Here is a 17,604-nt window from a genome sequence, read left to right on the forward strand (position 1 = left end):
TTCAATTTCCTCCCTGGTGTTTGGCCTGTTCAGGTTTTCTGTTTCTTCCTGTTCCAGTTTTGGTAGTTTGTGGTTTTCCAGAAATCTGTCTCTTTGCCTAATTTATTGGCGTAGAGTGCTCATAATATGTTTTTAAAATCTTTTGTGTTTCCTTGGTATTGGTTGTGATCTCTCTTTTTTTCATTCGTGATTTTTATTAATTAGAGTCTTTTCTCTTTTGTTTTTAATAAGGCTGGCTAATGTTTTATCTATCTTATTCTTTCAAAGAACCAACTCCTGGTTTTGTTGATCTGTTCTACAGTTCTTCTGGCCTCTATTTCATTGAGTTCTGCTCGAATCTTTATTAACTCTCTTCTTCTGTTTGGTGTAGGTTTTATTTGCTGTTCTTTCTCCAGTTCCTTTAGGTGCGAGGTTCGCTTGTGTATTTGAGTTTTTTCCAATTTTTTGAGGGATGTTTGAATTGCAATGTATTTCTCTCTTAGGACTGCTTTTGCTGTATCCCAAAGATTTTGAACGGTTGTATCTTCATTCTCATTAGTTTCCATGAATCTTTTTAATTCTTCTCTAGTTTCCTGGTTGACTCATTTTTCAGCCGGATGCTCTTTAACCTCCACATGTTTGAGTTTCTTCCAAATTTCTTCTTGTGACTGAGTTCCAAGTTTCCAAAGCATTATGGTTTGAATATATGCAGGGGACAATCCCAGTCTTTTGGTATCAGTTGAGACCTGATTTGTGACCCAGGTTGTGGTCTATTCTGGAGAAAGTTCCATGTGCACTTGAGAAGAATGTGTATTCAGTTGCGTTCGGATGTAAAGTTCTGTAAATATATGTTAAAACCATTTGGTCCAGTGTATCATTTAAAGCTCTTGTTTCTTTGGTGTCATTTGCAGAAAGCACTGTGTTGAAGTCTCCCAGTATTAGTGTATTATTATCTAAGTATGTCTTTACTTTGGTTATTGATTGATTGATATACTTGACAGTTCCCACATTAGGGGCATAAATATTCATGATTGTTAGGTCCTCTTGTTGGATAGATCCTTTAGGTATGATATAGTGTCCCTCTTATTCTCTTACTACAGTCTTTGGCATAAACTTTAATTTATCTGATATGAGGATTGCTATCCCTGCTTTCTTTTGAGGACCATTTGAATGGTAAATGGTTCTCCAACCTTTCATTTTCAGGCTGGAGGTGTCCTTAGGTCTAAAATGAGTCTCTTGTAGACAGCAAATAGATGGGTCTTGCTTTTTTTATTCAGTCTGAAACCCTGCGCCTTTTGATGGGGTCATTAAGTCCACTCACGTTCAGAATTAACTATTGAAAGATATGAATTTAGTGTCATCGTAATTCCTACTCAGTCCCTGTTTTTGTGGATTATTTTTTTGGACTTCCTCTTCCTTTACAGAGACCCCCTTATATTTCTTGCAAAGCTGGTTTGGTGGTCACATATTCTTTCAGTTTCTGCCTATCTTGGAAGCTCTTTATCTCTCCTTCTATTCTGAATGAGAGCCTTGCTGGATAGAATATTCTTGGCTGCATGTTCTTCTCATTTAGGACCCTGAATATATCCTGCCAACCCTTTCTGGCCTGCCAGGTCTCTGTGGAGAGGTCTGCTGTTAATCTAATATTTCTCCCCATATAAGTTAGGGATCTCTTGTCTCTTGCTGCTTTAAGGATTTTCTCTGTATCTTTGGAATTTGCAAGTTTCATTATTAAATGTCCAGGTGTTGAATGGTTTTTATTGATTTTAGGGGGGGACCTCTGTATCTCCTGGATCTCAGTATCTGTTTCCCTCCCCAAATTAGGGAAGTTCTCAGCTGTGATTTGTTCAGCTATGCTTTCTGGTCCTCTGTCCTCTCGGCACCCTCTGGAACCCCAATTAAATGTAGATTTTTCCTTCTGAGACTGTCATTTATTTCCCTTAACCTTTCCTCATGGTCTTTTAATTGTTTTTCTCTTTTTTCCTCAGCTTCTTTCCTTGCCATCAACTTGTCTTCTATGTTACTCATTCTTTCTTCTTCCTCATTAACCCTCATCATTAGGACCTCCGGTTTGGATTGCATCTCATTTAATTGATTTTTAATTTCAGCCTGATTAGATCAAAATTCTGTAGTCATGAAGTCTCTTGAATCCTTTATGTGTTTTTCCAGAGCCACCAGTAGCTTTATAATTGTGCTTCTGAATTGGCTTTCTGACATCGAATTGTAATCCAAATTCTGTAACTCTGTGGGAGAGAGTACTGTTTCTGATTATTTGTTTTGTGGTGAGTTCTTTCTAGTCATTTTTCTCAGTGCAGAGTGGCTAAAGACGAGTTGTACTGGAAAAAGGAAAGAAAAAGAAGAACAAGGAGGGGTATTCTTTGTTTCTATATACTGTAAATCCCTTGACTTCCCCTGGAGCTTTCCAGTGCTGCTGGGTCAAGAACTTGCTCTTTTCCCCGTCCTTCCAGCTGGTCTTCTGGGGCAGGGGCTTGCTGTGCTGATTCTCAGGTGTGTGTACCTGGGGGAGTTGCCCCGCCCCTGCCAGGTGCACGGCTCAGTGGGAGCTGTTTTCCCCGTGAGGCCCCTGTTCCATGGCATCCCTGCTCCATCCCTGGCACAGGGTGACACCAGGAGAAACAACCACACTGGCGGCGACCAGCCTTCCAGCTCTAGAGTCAGCTCCTGCAGTAACTACCGCAGCTCCCCATCTGCACTGGCCTGGATGCTCCGGGGATGGAGGGCACTTACCTGCACAGCTTGGGGGCGCCGGTGGTGGCAGGAGCGTCCTCACTGTCCTGTGCCCTTCCCGCCTCCGCCTGTCCTGGGGGGAGCGCAGGATCCTGGGCTGTGTCCCCGGCACCCTGGGCTCCGGGGCCTGAGCTGCTGGAATTGCGCTCCCGGGGCCGTGGCTCCCGAAGCGGCAGGGCGCAGCCCCCTCCGCCCAGAGCCCCCGCCTGACCGACCGGCTTCTCCCCACTGGGCGCGCTCCAGCCCTTTACCGAGCTCGGCCCGCGGTGTGTGGGGTGCTCTCCCCCGGGCGCACGTCCTCTGGTAGTGACCCTGGGAAGCTGGAGGCTCCACTGCCCCTCCTGTGGTTCTGCCCGGGTTACCTGCTGAGCGCCTTTCCCTCCAGGAGGAATCCAGTGCGGGAGTTTTTAAAGTTTCTGCTTCTCCAGGACTGGTTTTCCTGTCCTGGGGGCCTGCTTCTCCTGGGCTCCTCCTCCACTTGATTCTTTTTTATTGTTTTCCACCTCCCTACCTTGTTTGAAGTGCAAACTCTTCTCTCTGTAGCGTTCCAGCTGTTCTCTCTTTAAATCTCAGGTCAGATTCGTAGGTTTTCAGGATTGTTTGAAAGTTATCTAGGGAAGTTGGTGGGGACAGGTGACTTGGGGACCCTACTCCTCTGCCATCTTGACCCGCCCCCTGTCTTTATTTTTTTTTTTGTCATTTTTTAAAATTTATTCATCAGTTGATGGACATGCCTTTTTAGCTTTTTAAGTAAAGTTTACTTGTTTCATATTGTGGACTGTGATAATTCAATTTATATACTCATGAAACAATTTGTCTAGTTCCTGTAGTGTTAACCTTTATTTGGGGTTGTATAGTTTTACTTATTTAATGTACTCAGATCTAGGAATTCAAAGATGAGTACGCTTTGCCTACAGGGAGCTTTCTTTATAGGGGAAGAAACTGGCATGTAAACAGATAAAGTACAGTGTGAAAAATACTATTAGATTTAGAATGTAAAGTAAGTCTAATCTCAGAAGTGAGCAACTAACTCCTGGCAGAATTAAAGGCTTCCACGGAGGTGAAATTTAAACTAGATCTTTAAGAATGAATAGGAGTTTTGCCATGGTGTTTGGGGCTATTTTGGTAGAAGTATTAGCTTGTACAAAGGTGTAGAGCTGTGAAATTGTCTACTATATCTTTACATCTTTGAGAAGATCACTGTGTTGATATTATAGGTAGTGTGACATAAGCTGGAAAGGTAGATTAGGGCTGAATTGTGAATATTTCTATTTTGATGCAAAAGGATTTAGCTGTTACTCTTTGTGTCTTGGTGATCACAGGGTGTTGGATGAATGAGATGACAGCTGCTACTTGCTCAAGGTCCGTTGAAATACATCACATCCAGCAGATCCTATATTTTCAGTTTTTTTTTTCTTTTTTGGAAAATTTTGTGCAATCATCACTTACAGAAATGAATATACCTCACTCACACACCATCCCCTTACTACCATATCTCACACAGTTTATTGATTCCCTATTTTGCTTGCTTTATTTTATCAGCTATTTTTCTGGAATTATCATGTCTATTTATTTCTTACCTTTACTACTAGTGTTTCTTGCTTCCAGAGGAGGTTTTTACTTATCTTGTCCTAATCAGTGCTTGGCACATAGTAGGTATTTATCTGTATTGAATAAATGAATAAAGAAACTATTCTGCTTCTAATCTCTTAAATCTTGTATTCTACTTTATGGTTATGATTTTGTCTTTCTTATCTCCCTGCCTCCCCACTATAGCTCTTTTGTCTTTCTTATCTCCCTGCCTCCCCACTATAGCTCTTCATGTTATTTCAGCACTTTGACCTCACTGCCTCCATTGTCTTCTGATCTGCTAACTTCCCCCCTTCACTTTCTCACCTGAATAGCTTAGATACTGCTGTCATTCCAGCTGTAATTTTGTCAGTCTTTTTGCTTTATTTCTAAGACTCCCCTTTGCTTTTGTCCCATCTCCCTATCAAAATCTTACCTTGGAAGAAAGGGGAACCCTCTTGCACTGTTGGTGGGAATGCAAGATGGCACAGCCACTCTGGAAAACAGTGTGGAGGTTCCTTAAGAAGTAAAAAATAGAGCTACCCTATGACCCAGGAATTGCACTATTGGGTATTTGCCCCAAAGACACAGATGTAGTAAAACATCTGCACCCCAGTATTTACAGCAGCAATGTCCACAGTAGCCAAAGTGTGGAAGGAGCTACGATGTCCTTTGACAGATGAATGGATAAAGAAGATGTGGTATGTATATATATTTACTCAGCCATCAGAAAGGACGAATACCCACCATTTGCTTTCATGTGGATGGAACTGGAGGACATTATGCTGAGTGAACTAAGTCAATCGGAGAAAGACAATCATGTGGTTTCACTCATAAGTGGAATATAAGAAATAGTGAAAGGGACTATATGGGAAAGGAAGGGAACTGAGAGGGGAAAAATTAGAGAGAAAGACAAACCGTGAGACTTCTAACTCTGGGAAACAAAGGGTTGTAGAAGGTGAGAAGGTTGGGGGGCTGGAGTGACTGAGTGATGGGCACTAAGGAGGGCACTTGATGGGATGAGCACTGGGTGTTATATGTTGGCTCGTTGAATTTAAATAAATATTTAAAAGAAATAAAATATACGGGCAGCCCTGGTGGCTCAGCGGTTTGGCGCAGCCTACAGCCCAGGGTGTGATCCTGGAGTCCTGGGATCGAGTCCCACATGGGGCTCCCTACATGGAGCCTGCTCCTCCCTCTGCCTGGGTCTCTGCCTCTCTCTCTCTCTGTGTGTGTATCTCTCATGAATAAATAAATAAAATCCTTTAAAAAAAATAAAATATACAAAAGGAAAAGAATAAAAAAACAGCAAAAAGTAAAATCCTTACCTTGGTTCAGTCTGTTCCAAGTTCAAGAGTGGGAGTGTTCGCTAGAGCAAATAACCTGTGTAGTTGTGACAGGTACATGTTTATAGTCTTTTAAACCTTTAGACTTCCAGCATTGCCCAGAAACCTTATGTTTCCTAGTTAGTGTATTTTTTCCCTTACCACTGTTCTTTTTTACTCTCTACTATTCCCCATTTTACAACCTTTCCTTCATTTCTCTTAATCTACTTTAAGGGCTTTTAGAATGAATTTTCTCAGTATTTTACCTTAATATCTACACCTCCTTCTGTATCCATGTCCATCTTTGCCTCATTTCTTTCCATCCTAGTGCAGGGATTGTCCTCTCTTTTCTTTGGAGACTTATCCTTTCACCTGTACTCTATAGCTATCCAACTCCACTTCTTCAGAGGCTTTGCTTTGTCCTTCACCATCTCCCTTCTTCAAAATCTTTGTCATCAATATGTAAATATATTCAGATGTATCCTTTTTAATAAAATAGCTGTCACTCCATGATTCCTTTCTTTCCTTGACACTTACCTTAAATTCACTATTTTCTCTGTTCCCGTTCACTCTTCAATCCTCTGCAGTCTGACCCGTTGTATTTTTTTATTCCTTAGAAGTGTCCTTGCCATGGTCACCAATGATTTCTTTGTTTCTGAAAATAGTGGATGCTTCTTAGTGACTGCCATGGTATTTCTTTCTCCCTAAAGTGCTCGTCTTTCTGGTTTCTTTAAGACCTCTTTCCTAGTTTTCATTCTATGTTGATGTATTCTTTTATAGTATCCTTCACATAATGGCAAACTACAGTTCAGTAAATCAATTCCTAACACAGACATTTACTAAAAATTAGACGGGAGAAAACTAGAATGGTATTTACTGTCAAGAATTTGGGATGAAGGGGGCACCTGGGTGGCACAGTGGTTGAGCATCTGCCTTTGACTCAGGTTGCGATCTGGGGGTTCTGGGATCGAGTCCTGCATCAGGCTCCCTGCAGGGAGCCTGCTTCTCCCTCTGCCTGTGTTCTGCCTCTCTCTCTGTATCTTTCATGAATAAATAAATAAAATAAAATAAAAGAATTTGGAATGAAGATGTTTTATGTTGCCAGTTATGGGGTGAGATGCACTGATGAAGTTAGGTTTAAGATTCTCTTAAGGAGATGAAGGAACCCAATCAAGAGTTGTTGTTTTTCTTTTTTTTTTTTCCAATCAAGAGTTGTAAGTGATGGATTGTGGGCAGCCCTAGTGGCCCAGCAGTTTAGTGCCGCCTTTGGCCTGGGGTGTGATGGCGACCTGGGATCGAATCCCACATCAGGCTCCCGACATGGAGCCTACTTCTCCCTCTGCCTGTGTCTCTGCCTCTCTCTCTCTCTCTTTGTGTGTGTGTCTGTCATGAATAAATAAATAAAATCTTTAAAAAAAAAAATAAGTGATGGATTGTGAGGAATTGACCAGTCATCCTGGCATAACTAACCCAAACAGCTTCTGCTATGGCCGTTGTCCTATTTGTTAACACCTATCCAATCAGTTGTAGTCTGTTCAGCTCACTAAGTTAGTATCTCCAGCCGTAAGGTCATTGTTCTCTCTGTCTCTCTCTTCACTTATCTGACTCACTTCATTAATTTTTTAATTGTGACAATGCATATATAAAAGTACATAAAACAACTGAAGTGGCTTTTTTTTGTGCTCTAAAGTAAATATTGATTTAAGCATGGTCCAGTCTAAAAATAGAACACAATTAGTGCCCCCAGTCTATCTACTATATTCCCTCCTGATTATACCACTACCACCTCCAACCTTATCCCCAGAGATAACCACTCTCCAGACTTTTGAAGCCATCACTTCCTTTGTTTTCCTTAGAGTTTTAAAAACTAAATATGCATCTCTGCCTAAAACTTTACATGATTTAAACCTTTGTATAAATGGAAAAATACAGTAACTCTGTGTGCATGTATGTATTGTGTGTATGGGAGTATGACATTGTCTCATTTCTTTTGCTCAGGGTCAGTCTGTGTTTTGCCTATAGTTGAAGTTCATTCATTGTATTTGTTGTGTCTGAATATATGTATTTGTAAGTTTGAATATACCATAATATATTTATCCATTCTACTCTTAATGGACCATTTGCATTATTTCCATAACAGTACTTCTATGAGGATTCTTGTATAATGGAATGGAATGGAAATGCTGGTAAAACTTAAAATCAGTTATATTAGATTTTGTCTATTTATTATATATATTACAAAAATACTATTCTCTAAGGAAGTTGAGCCAGTTTTTACTCACACTAGCTTTATATGAGAATGTCTGTTGCTTTTGGTCATCACTTTTTTTTTTTTTTACTTGTTTTCATTTTATAAGTACTTAGCTGCTATTAATCTGAAACTCTGTTTTTACATTTCCATGTAAAGAATAAAAATAAAACTTTAAACATACGGATTAACGTTATGCCATCTGGGTCCATGCCATGAAGCAATGTGTATTTTCATTATATTAAATATAGTCATGTATTTTTGTTAGGTTAACCATTTTTAAAGTCATATGGGATGACTATATTGTATACGCTTGCTGCAACTTTTATTTTTACTTTTCAATCTACAATGTCATTGCTGTATGAGTTTTTAGTCTTAAATGATGGTATTTAATAAAAAATACTTCTATATATAGTCTTTAGTAATTCTACAACTTAGGGTTTTATAATACAAGTTTTTTTTTTCCTAGCAATTTATGTGGAATATTTATTAGAGTAACTAATGGACCTTTATTTTTCTTTAAAGTTGGCCTTTGTCAGAGTTTGATCCAAGCCAAATTCGACTGATTGTATATCAAGACTGTGAAAGACGAGGGAGAAATGTCTTGTTTGACTCCAGTGTTAAGAGAAAAAGTGAGGACATATCAGTATCGGTGAGCATCATTATTGATTTGGTTGAAATTTAATGTCAAATATTTTAATTTGAGAAAGAATGAATAGATTTGAATTATAGCACTTTTGCTTGTCAGTACGAAACATCTTTATCATGTTTTTAATATTTAGAGCCTTGATTTTGAAAAATTTTAAAGGAAAAAACATTTGCTTTATATATTATCATTCTAGCACCAGAGAGCATTTTGGTTTGATGTTTATTTACCTACATAATTGTATTATGAGATATGACTAGAGTCCTAGAGATCCTTATGGAGGATATAGTCCAAACCTCTCATCTTACAGTTGTGAGAAGTGTGACTAGAGAGATGAAATTATTTGTGTGAAAGGGGCAAAGCAAGTTAAATCTCTTTGTCCTCCTGCTTTACAGTGTAAAAAGAGCATCTATTTTGTTAACTTCCAGTGTTGTATTTTGACTAGTTTAGCAATAGTGCATAGTCATTCGCTTGGTTGTCCAAGGAAATGTTAACCTTAAAATAAACATGCCAGTTATTTTACCAGCCAAAGATGGGTTTATCTGGGAATAAAAAAGAATTGCAATTGGGGACAAACAAGCTTGGCAAAACCATAAACTAGTCTGAGAAACAAAGGAGAGGCATGCTTTTTTAAGGAGAAAAAGAGTAAGTTGAGTAGGCTGTTAGGAACTAAAAATCCAAGGGTAAACTTGAAGTGTCGTGGCTTCTCATTGGTGGAGGGTGAGTATGAGGGTGGGTATGAAATGAGAGAGATGAAAAAAGTGTCTGTTCTTCAGCTGGAGTGGTAGAGTGGTATCCACATGTCTGTGTAAGGTGAATCTGTTTCTTCCTGTTGGGTCTACAGTTAGTTATGAGTGTGGGGTATGAGAGCTACCCTTGCAGAATCTCCTGACTCCATTTTAGAGAGGATTCCCATTACTAACTTTCACAAAAACCTAAGTGATGGTCATTACCTTTGCTTCTGCTACTGTTATTATATTTTCTGGCATAAAAACTCATTCCTTTATCTCTAATCTGGAAACAGAAGCTTGGAATCATGTTTTCTTCCTTTCAGTAAATTAATAATTTTCAATAACATTTGGTGAACAATTGAAAACACAGTACTTTAGGAAAGCTTTTCCTGCCAATAGAATTGTCTGTTGAAGGAAACATTTATTTAGTTTTTGAGCTTGAAGAGTTTGTATTTGAGATTTTGTGTTCTTAAATAGTTTTGATATATTGGGCATAATCTGTTGTTTTATTTCTAATTGCATCCTCAGCATCCACTACGGTGGTATATAATAGGTACTTGACTAATTTTTGAGTTAATTTGATTGCCAAGTTTTACAGTATCCCTTCTAATTACTAACACATTTCTTAGTTTTCTGGAGATGGGGCTTTGTTTAGATTTCTTAACCATTTTTTGGATACTTTTTTCAATCTGGTTAGGAAGAAGCACTGCAGGATGTTCTTAAAGTGTTTATTTGTACAAATAACTAAGTATCTACAAGTACTAGGCCCTTGGAGATTTAACCATCTGTGTCCTTCTGTTGCCTACAATAAGATCCCCTTTTTAAAGGAGTTAAATGTTGAACAAAAAAGTACACAAATAAATAATACCAAGTTACGATTAAAGGCTGTCAATGAAACACAAAATGCGGGACACTGGTGGCTCAGCGGTTGAGTGTCTGCCTTCAGCTCAGGGCATGGGGGGATTAAGTCTCACATCAGGCTCCCTTTGGGGAGCCTGCTTCTCCCTCCCTCACGTCTCTGCCTCTCTCTCTTTGTCTCTCATGAATAAATAAATAAAATCTTTAAAAAAATAATTCTGTGGTGAATTATATGAATGCTTTGCTTTTGTGTTAGAAATTAAAGTACTTTGCATGCCTAATACTGTCCTATAATACCAAAATGAAACTATATTGGTCACTGTATAGCTTTTCAGAACATGTATGTACCAGCTCTATTATATTTAATGAAAAATAACTGTTTAACTATAAAACCTGTTAAGGGTAGCCCTGGTGGCTCAGCGGTTTAACGCCACCTTCAATCCAGGGCTTGATTCTGGAGACCTGGGATCGAGTCTCACATCTGGCTCCCTGCATGGAGCCTGCTTCTCCCTCTGCCTGTGTCTCTGCCTCTCTCTCTCTGTGTGTCTCTCATGAATAAATACATAAAATCTTTAAAAAAAATAAAATAAAACCTGATTAAAGTGAATACATTCAATGATTTTAATAAAATAACTTCCCTTGTTTGTAAAAATATATTTTTATTTTTTTACTTTTAGTCCTCAGAGCTTACTCATTTTATTGCTGAACTGTAAAAATTATTGAGATGTTTCTTTAAACATGGATGTAGCCAGATGTATTCTGTGTGATTTTATCACATGATACTATCCTTATCCTGGACATTGTTTTTGTTTTAATGATAATGTAATTCTATTTCATGGGTTCCTGGTGAAGTTATATGATCATTCACATACTTCAGCCTTCATATGTTACATACAAGTATAAATTTGAACATCAGTAAATTCAAATAACTTTGGAAAGGTGAATACGAAGTATAGTATGTGAGTTTTATACACTATTAAACATTGAACAAGTGCTAATAGTTGAATATTAATTATGATATCCAATTTGGAACATTGGATTTCAGGTAATTGGAACTGCATAAAAGTTAATATATGGAAATCAGTAAGCTCAATATATACTTAAAGCTTTCAATTAGACAATATGAAGAAAGCTTAGACTTTATTTAAAATAGCAATTTGAAAAAGTGCTTATATATAATGTTTAAAAGAACTATGTTTCCAGAACTTTAAAAGTCACCAAAAGTACATGAAATCTTTTTCTCCCCCAAAAGCACATAAAATCTGAGCAAAAGGAGAGTCAAAATATTTTCTTGGATAATACTGTCCTAAAGTTGTTCATTCTAAGTTGCTTTGTAGAATAATGCAATCCCAATAAAAAATGACAGTCTTATTTTGTTTTTGGTTTAAAAACAGTGTGTGGAAGTCGATAGCCGAACTTGAAGTTCAAATGGAAAAAAATGAGCAATCACTGGTTGGAAAACTGAAAGAGGACATTGAGGTCCTACCAGAGTTGCTAAAATACTGTAAAGTTTCAGTAATTAAAACTGTGTTATTGACACATAAATAGGTAAAAACGATTAACAGAGTAAAATAAGGAATCAGAAATAGATCCATGTACACACAGGAATTTAGTGTATGCTAAAGACATCATCTTATATCAATAAAGATTAATAAAATGGTACTGAGACAACTATTTAAAGATAAATATGGATTTATATATCAAGTATATTTGACATAATAATGTAGAAAGTAAAGCTACATTACCCAAGAAACATGAATGAGTTCCTATATATATTTGTGGAGAAGACATTTCTAGCTATGATTTAAAATCTAGGAGCCATAAAGTAAAAGACTTTTAAATTTGACAACCAAACCGAACAAAGAAACCCCTAATAAACTCTTGTGGTAAACAAAACAAAACAAAATAAAGAAACAAACACCACCACCATAACGTGTTCTTAGGAGTCAAGTTAGGAGAACCAGTTAGGAAATTGGGTGAAGGATGAGAACACTCACATTCAGAAGGCCATTACACATTTAATAGGATTCATGTTCTCATTCCTAATAAAGGGAATGAAAATTAAAACTATACTGAGATTTTATTCTTTCCTTTTAGATTGGAAAAAACTCAAATGTTTAATGATAATACTTTGCTTTTAAAGTGAGTGAAATGGTAGTCTCCATGGGGGTTAATCTGGCAGTGACTACCAAAATTATATATATTTTTGTGTTTTTTGTTTGTTCTATTTATATCTGATTGACTCCCTACTACACATAAAGGATTTAAATTGCCTTACAAAATCTCTAAAATACAAGAGTAAATTTTAAATAGGTGAGAAAAATAACTTGAAGAGTCCTTACGATGAAGTTTATTAATTTTGGAGGTTTTTCCTTTTTTTTTTTTTAAGATTTGTTTTTTTATTTTAGAGAGAGAGAGAGCAAGAGAGTGCTGGTGGGGGGAAGTGCAGAGGGAGAGGAAGAGACGATCCCAAGCCACTCACCACTGAGTGGGGCTTGGTCTCACACTCTGAAAGATTACAACCTGAGCTGAAACCAAGAGTCAGATGCTTAACTGACTGAGCCACCCAGGCTCCCCTTATTGTTTTTATATTATCATCATAGTATCAGGTAATTTATGTTGATAGTACATAAAACTCAGTGATTCAATCAGGATGAAGAAACAGTTCCTAAAATAGTAATTTCTTGTATGAAGATAAGGTATTGCACAATAGCAGCAACTTTTTCCCCCCAGCTTTATTGAAGTACAGTAGACATATAACATTGTGTAAAGTTAAGGTACACAATATAGTTATTTTATCTATGTATATATGGAAAAGGGATTACCACAATATAGTTAGTGATCACATCTATCAAGTCACAAAGTCATAATTTTTCTGTGTGTTTTTGATGAGAATTTTTATTTTATTTATTTATTTTTAAAGATTTATATATTTGTTTTTAGAGAGAGAGAGAGATACTCAGAGAGCTAGGGGTGGGAAGAGGCAGAGGGAGAGGAAACGAATCTCTAGCAGACTGCCCACTGAGCAAGGAGCCGGATTCAGGGCTTGATCCCACAACTCTTAGGTCATGACTTGAGCCAAAATCAAGAGTCCAGTGCTTAGCCAGCTAAGCCACCCAGGCACCCCTATTATGAGAACATTTAAAATCTACTCTCTTGGCAACTTTGATGCTGTTAACTGTAGTCACCATGCTGTGCATTACATCCTCTGAACTTATTCATCCTATAGATGGAAGTTTGTACAGAGTTCCAGCTTGGAATCTATGCATACTGTGGTAAGAATAATAATACCTACCTCAAAGGATTATTTTGCAGGAAAATAAGGCAGTGTGTGTAAGACCCCAAACAGCATCAGGCAAATTGTAGGTTCTTAGGCAATATCATTGCCTTTCTTATTTCGTGCTGTTCACAGAAGAATAGAGCTAACTAAAATTCACATCATGAGAATGAACAGAATTTTAGACTTGGAAGAAATCCTGCTGATGGTTCCATCCAGTGAATCTTGTATGTGTAACATTGGCCTGGGGCACTTGTTAAAAATATGATTTTGGGTCCTCATCCCCAGAGAGTCTTTCAGTATAGTTAACATATGGTGTCGTATTAGTTTCAAGTGTACAAAATAGTTATTCAGCAATTCTCTACATTACTCAGTCCTCATCATGATAAATATATTTTTAATCCCCTCCATTTATTTCACCCATTCCCCTGACCTCCCTTCTGGTGATAGTGTGCTCTATAGTTTAGAGTCTGCTTTTTGATTTGTCTGTTCTTTTTTTTTCTTTACTCATTTGTTTTTTCTTAAGTTCCACATATGAGTGAAATCATATGGTATTTGTCTCTGACTTATTTCACTTAGCATTATACTCTGTAGCTCCAGTGTTGCAAGATTTCGTTCTTTTTTATGGCTCAGTAATATTGCATTAGGTGTGTGTGTGTGTGTGTGTGTGTGTGCGTGTGTGTGTGTATTCTCCTCACATCTTCTTTACCAATTCACCTGTCAGTTTTCCATTGGACACTGGGCTGCTTCCATAATTTAGCTATTATAAATAATGCTGCAGTAAACACAGGGGTACATACATCTTTTTGAGTTACTATTTTGTATTTTTTGATTAAAAAATGGTCGTGGTGGAGTTACTGGATCATATGATAATTCTATTTTTAATTTTTTGGGGAACCTCCGTACTCTTTTCCACCATGGATGTACTAGTTGACATTCCCACCAATAGTGCACAAGGTTCCCTTTCTTGACATCTTTGCCAACAGTTGTTTCTTGTGTTTTGATTTTAGCCATTTCGACATGTGTGAAAGATATCTCAATATGCTTTTAATTTGCATTTCCCTGATGATTAGCAACGTGGAACATCTTTTCATGTCTTTTAGCCATCTGTATCTCTTCTCTGGAGAACTGTCTTTTCATGTATTCTGCTGATTTTTAACTGAATTATTTGGGCTTTTTTTGTGTGTGTGTTGAGCTGTATATGTTCTTTGTATATTTTGAATACTAGCCCTTTGTCAGATGCATCATTGGCAAGTATCTTCTCCCATTCAGTAGGCTGGTTTTATATTTTAATTGTTTCCTTTGTTTTGCAGATTTTTAGTTTGATATAATCACAGTAGTTTATTTTTGCTTTTTTTTAATCCCTTTGCCTTAGGAGACGTATCTAGGAAAATGTTGCTACGGCTCATGTCAGAGATTACTGCCTAAACTCTCTTCTAGGATTTTTATGATTTCAAGTCTTATATTGGTATCTTTAATCCATTTTGAGTTTATTTTTGTGTATTGTATAAGAAAGTGGTCTAGTTTTATTCTTTTGCCTATAGCTGTCCAATTTTCCCAACACTATTTGTTGAAGAGACTTTTTCCCATTGTTTATTTTTGCATCCTTTGTTGAAGATTAAACAACTGTATCATTGTGAGCTTATTTCTGGCCTCTCTATTCTGTTCCATTGATCTATGTGTCTGTTTTTGTGCCAGTACCATACTGTTTTGAATATTAAAGTTTTGGAGTGAATGTTAAAATCTGAGATTGTGATACCTTCAGTTTTGTGTTTCTTTTTCAAGATTGCTTTGGAAATTTGGGGTCTTTGGGGTTCCATACAAATTTTAGAATTGTTTGTTCTAGTTCTGTGAAAAATACTGTTGATATTTTGATAGGGATTGTGTTAAATCTGTAGATTGCTTTGGGTAGTATGGATCTTTTAACAATATTTGTTCTTGCAATCTGTGAGCACAGAATATCTTTCCATTTGTTTGTGTCCTCTTCGATACTTTAATCATTGTGTCATAGTTTTCACAGGTCTTTTACCTCCTTGGTGAAGTTTATTCTTAGGTTTTTATCCTTTTTGGTGTAATTGTAAATGGGATTGTTTCTTTTGGTTGCTTTATTATTAGTGTATAGAGATACAGTGAATTTCTGTATATGGATTTTGTGTCCTACAGCTTTACTGAATTCGATTATCAGTGCTACTAGTTTTTTTTTTTTTGCGGAGTCTTTAGTGTTTTCTATATATATAGCATCATGTCACCTGCAGTTACTGAAAGTTTTATTTCTTCCTTGCCAGTTTGGATGCCGTTCATTTCTTTTTGTTGTCTGCTGTGGCTAGGACTTCCAGTGTGTTGAATAATAGTGGTGAGAGTGGACATCCTTGTCTTGTTCCTGATCTTAGGGAAAAAGCTCTCAGTTTTTTACCATTGAGCGTGCTGTTAGTTGTGGATTTTTCATATATAGCTTTTATTATGTTGGGCTATGTTTCCTTTAAATCTACCTCGTTGAGGGTTTTTATCATTAATCTATGTTGTACTTTGTCAAATGCTTTTTCTGCATCTCTTGAAATCATCATAGGGTTTTATCCTTTCTCTTGCTAATGTGATATGTCGTGTTGGTTGATTTGTGAATATTAAACCACCTTTGCAACCCAGTTGATTGTGGTGAATAACCTTTTTACTGTATTGTTGAATTTGGTTTGCTAGTATTTAATTGAGAATTTCTGTGTCTATGTTCATCAGGAATGTTGGCCAGTATTTTCTCCTTTTTAGTGGTGTCTTTATGTAGCTTTGGTATCAGGGTAATGCTGGCCTCATAGAATGAATCTGGAAACTTTCCTTCCTCTTATTTTTTGTAATAGTTTAAGAATAGATATTAACTCTTCTATAAATATTTGGTGGAATTCTCCTTTGAAATCATCTGGCCCTGGACTTTTGTTTATTTGGAGATTTTTGAATACTGATTCAATTTTGTTGCTTGTATTGGTCTGTTCAAATTTTCTATTTCTTTCAGATTCAGTTTTGGGAGATTATATGTACCTATGGATTTTTCCATTTCTTCTAAGGTGTCTAGTTTTTGTTGGTATGTAATTTTTCATAATCTCTTATAATTGTTTATATTTCTGTCATGTTGGTCATTTCTCCTTTTTTATTTATGGTTTTTTTTTTGAGTTCTCTCTCTTTGATGAGTTTGGCCAAGGGTTATCAATTTCTTGATTTTTTTCAAATAAGCAGCTCATGGTTTCATTGACGTGTTCTGTTGTTTTTTCAATTCCTATTTCATTTATTCTCTGATCTTTTTTATTTCCTTTCTTTTACTGGTTTTGGGTTTCTTCTAGCTCTTTTTAGATATGAGGTTGGATTGTTTATTTGAGATTTTTCTACTTGTGATAGGCCCATATTCTTATAAACTTCCTTCCTTCTTAGAACCTCTTCTGCTGCATCCCAAAGGTTTAGACCATTGTGTTTCCATTTTCATTTGTCTCCATGTATTTTTCATTTTCTCTTTGATTTTTCAGTTGACCCATTCATTGTTTAGTAACATGTTATTTAACCTCCATGTATTTGTGTTCTTTCCAGATTTTTTTGTCGTTGATTTCTAGTTTCATAGTGTTGTGATCTGAAAAGATGCATGGTAATGTCTTTCGTCTTTTTGAATTTGTTGATACTTGTTTTGTCACCTAATGTACAATCTCTTTTGGAGAATGTTCCATGTACAGTTGAAAAGAATGTGTATTCTACTGTTTTAAGATGGAATATTCTAAATATATCTGTTACATTTCTCTGGTCCATTGTGTCATTCAAAGCCACTGTTTCCATGCTGATTTTCTGTCTGGTTGATCTGTCCATTGATGTAAGTGGGGCATTAAAGTCCCCTACTCTTATTGTATTACTGTGTTACTTTCCTTATATGCCTGTTATTAGCTGCTGTATGTATTTGGATGCTCCCGTATTGGGTGCATACATATTTATAATTATCATATCTTTTTGTTAGATTCTCTTTTTTATTATATAGTGTCCTTCTTTGTCTCTTGTTACACTGTTTGCTTTAACATCTATTTTGTCTGATATTAAGTATTGCTATACCAGGGGATACTGGGATGGGAAATGCTTTTCCATCCATCACTTTCACTTTGCATGTCTTTAGGTCTGAAATGAGTCTCTTGTAAGCAATATATAGGTGGATCTTGCTTTTTTATCCATTCTGTCACCCATTGTTCTTTGATAGGAGTGTT

The 17,604-nt window shown here is 36.8% G+C and overlaps 1 protein-coding gene across 6 annotated transcripts in view; it reads left to right on the top strand.

Moving 5' to 3' along the window:
• FNIP1 (folliculin interacting protein 1) overlaps window positions 1–17,604 on the top strand; it is a 155,719-nt gene that overhangs the window by 63,880 nt on the left and 74,235 nt on the right. For 5 of the 6 annotated variants that reach the window (XM_041762090.1, XM_041762092.1, XM_041762093.1 and 2 more), the window contains exon 2: window positions 8,395–8,521. The exons of the other annotated variant lie outside the window; for it this stretch is intronic. In XM_041762090.1, coding sequence (XP_041618024.1) covers window positions 8,395–8,521 — 127 coding nt within the window. The remainder of the gene's footprint in view (window positions 1–8,394; window positions 8,522–17,604) is intronic. 6 annotated transcript variants of the gene reach the window in all.

This window comes from Vulpes lagopus, chromosome 7 (assembly GCF_018345385.1).
Source record: "Vulpes lagopus strain Blue_001 chromosome 7, ASM1834538v1, whole genome shotgun sequence".
Taxonomy (NCBI): Eukaryota; Metazoa; Chordata; class Mammalia; order Carnivora; family Canidae; genus Vulpes; species Vulpes lagopus.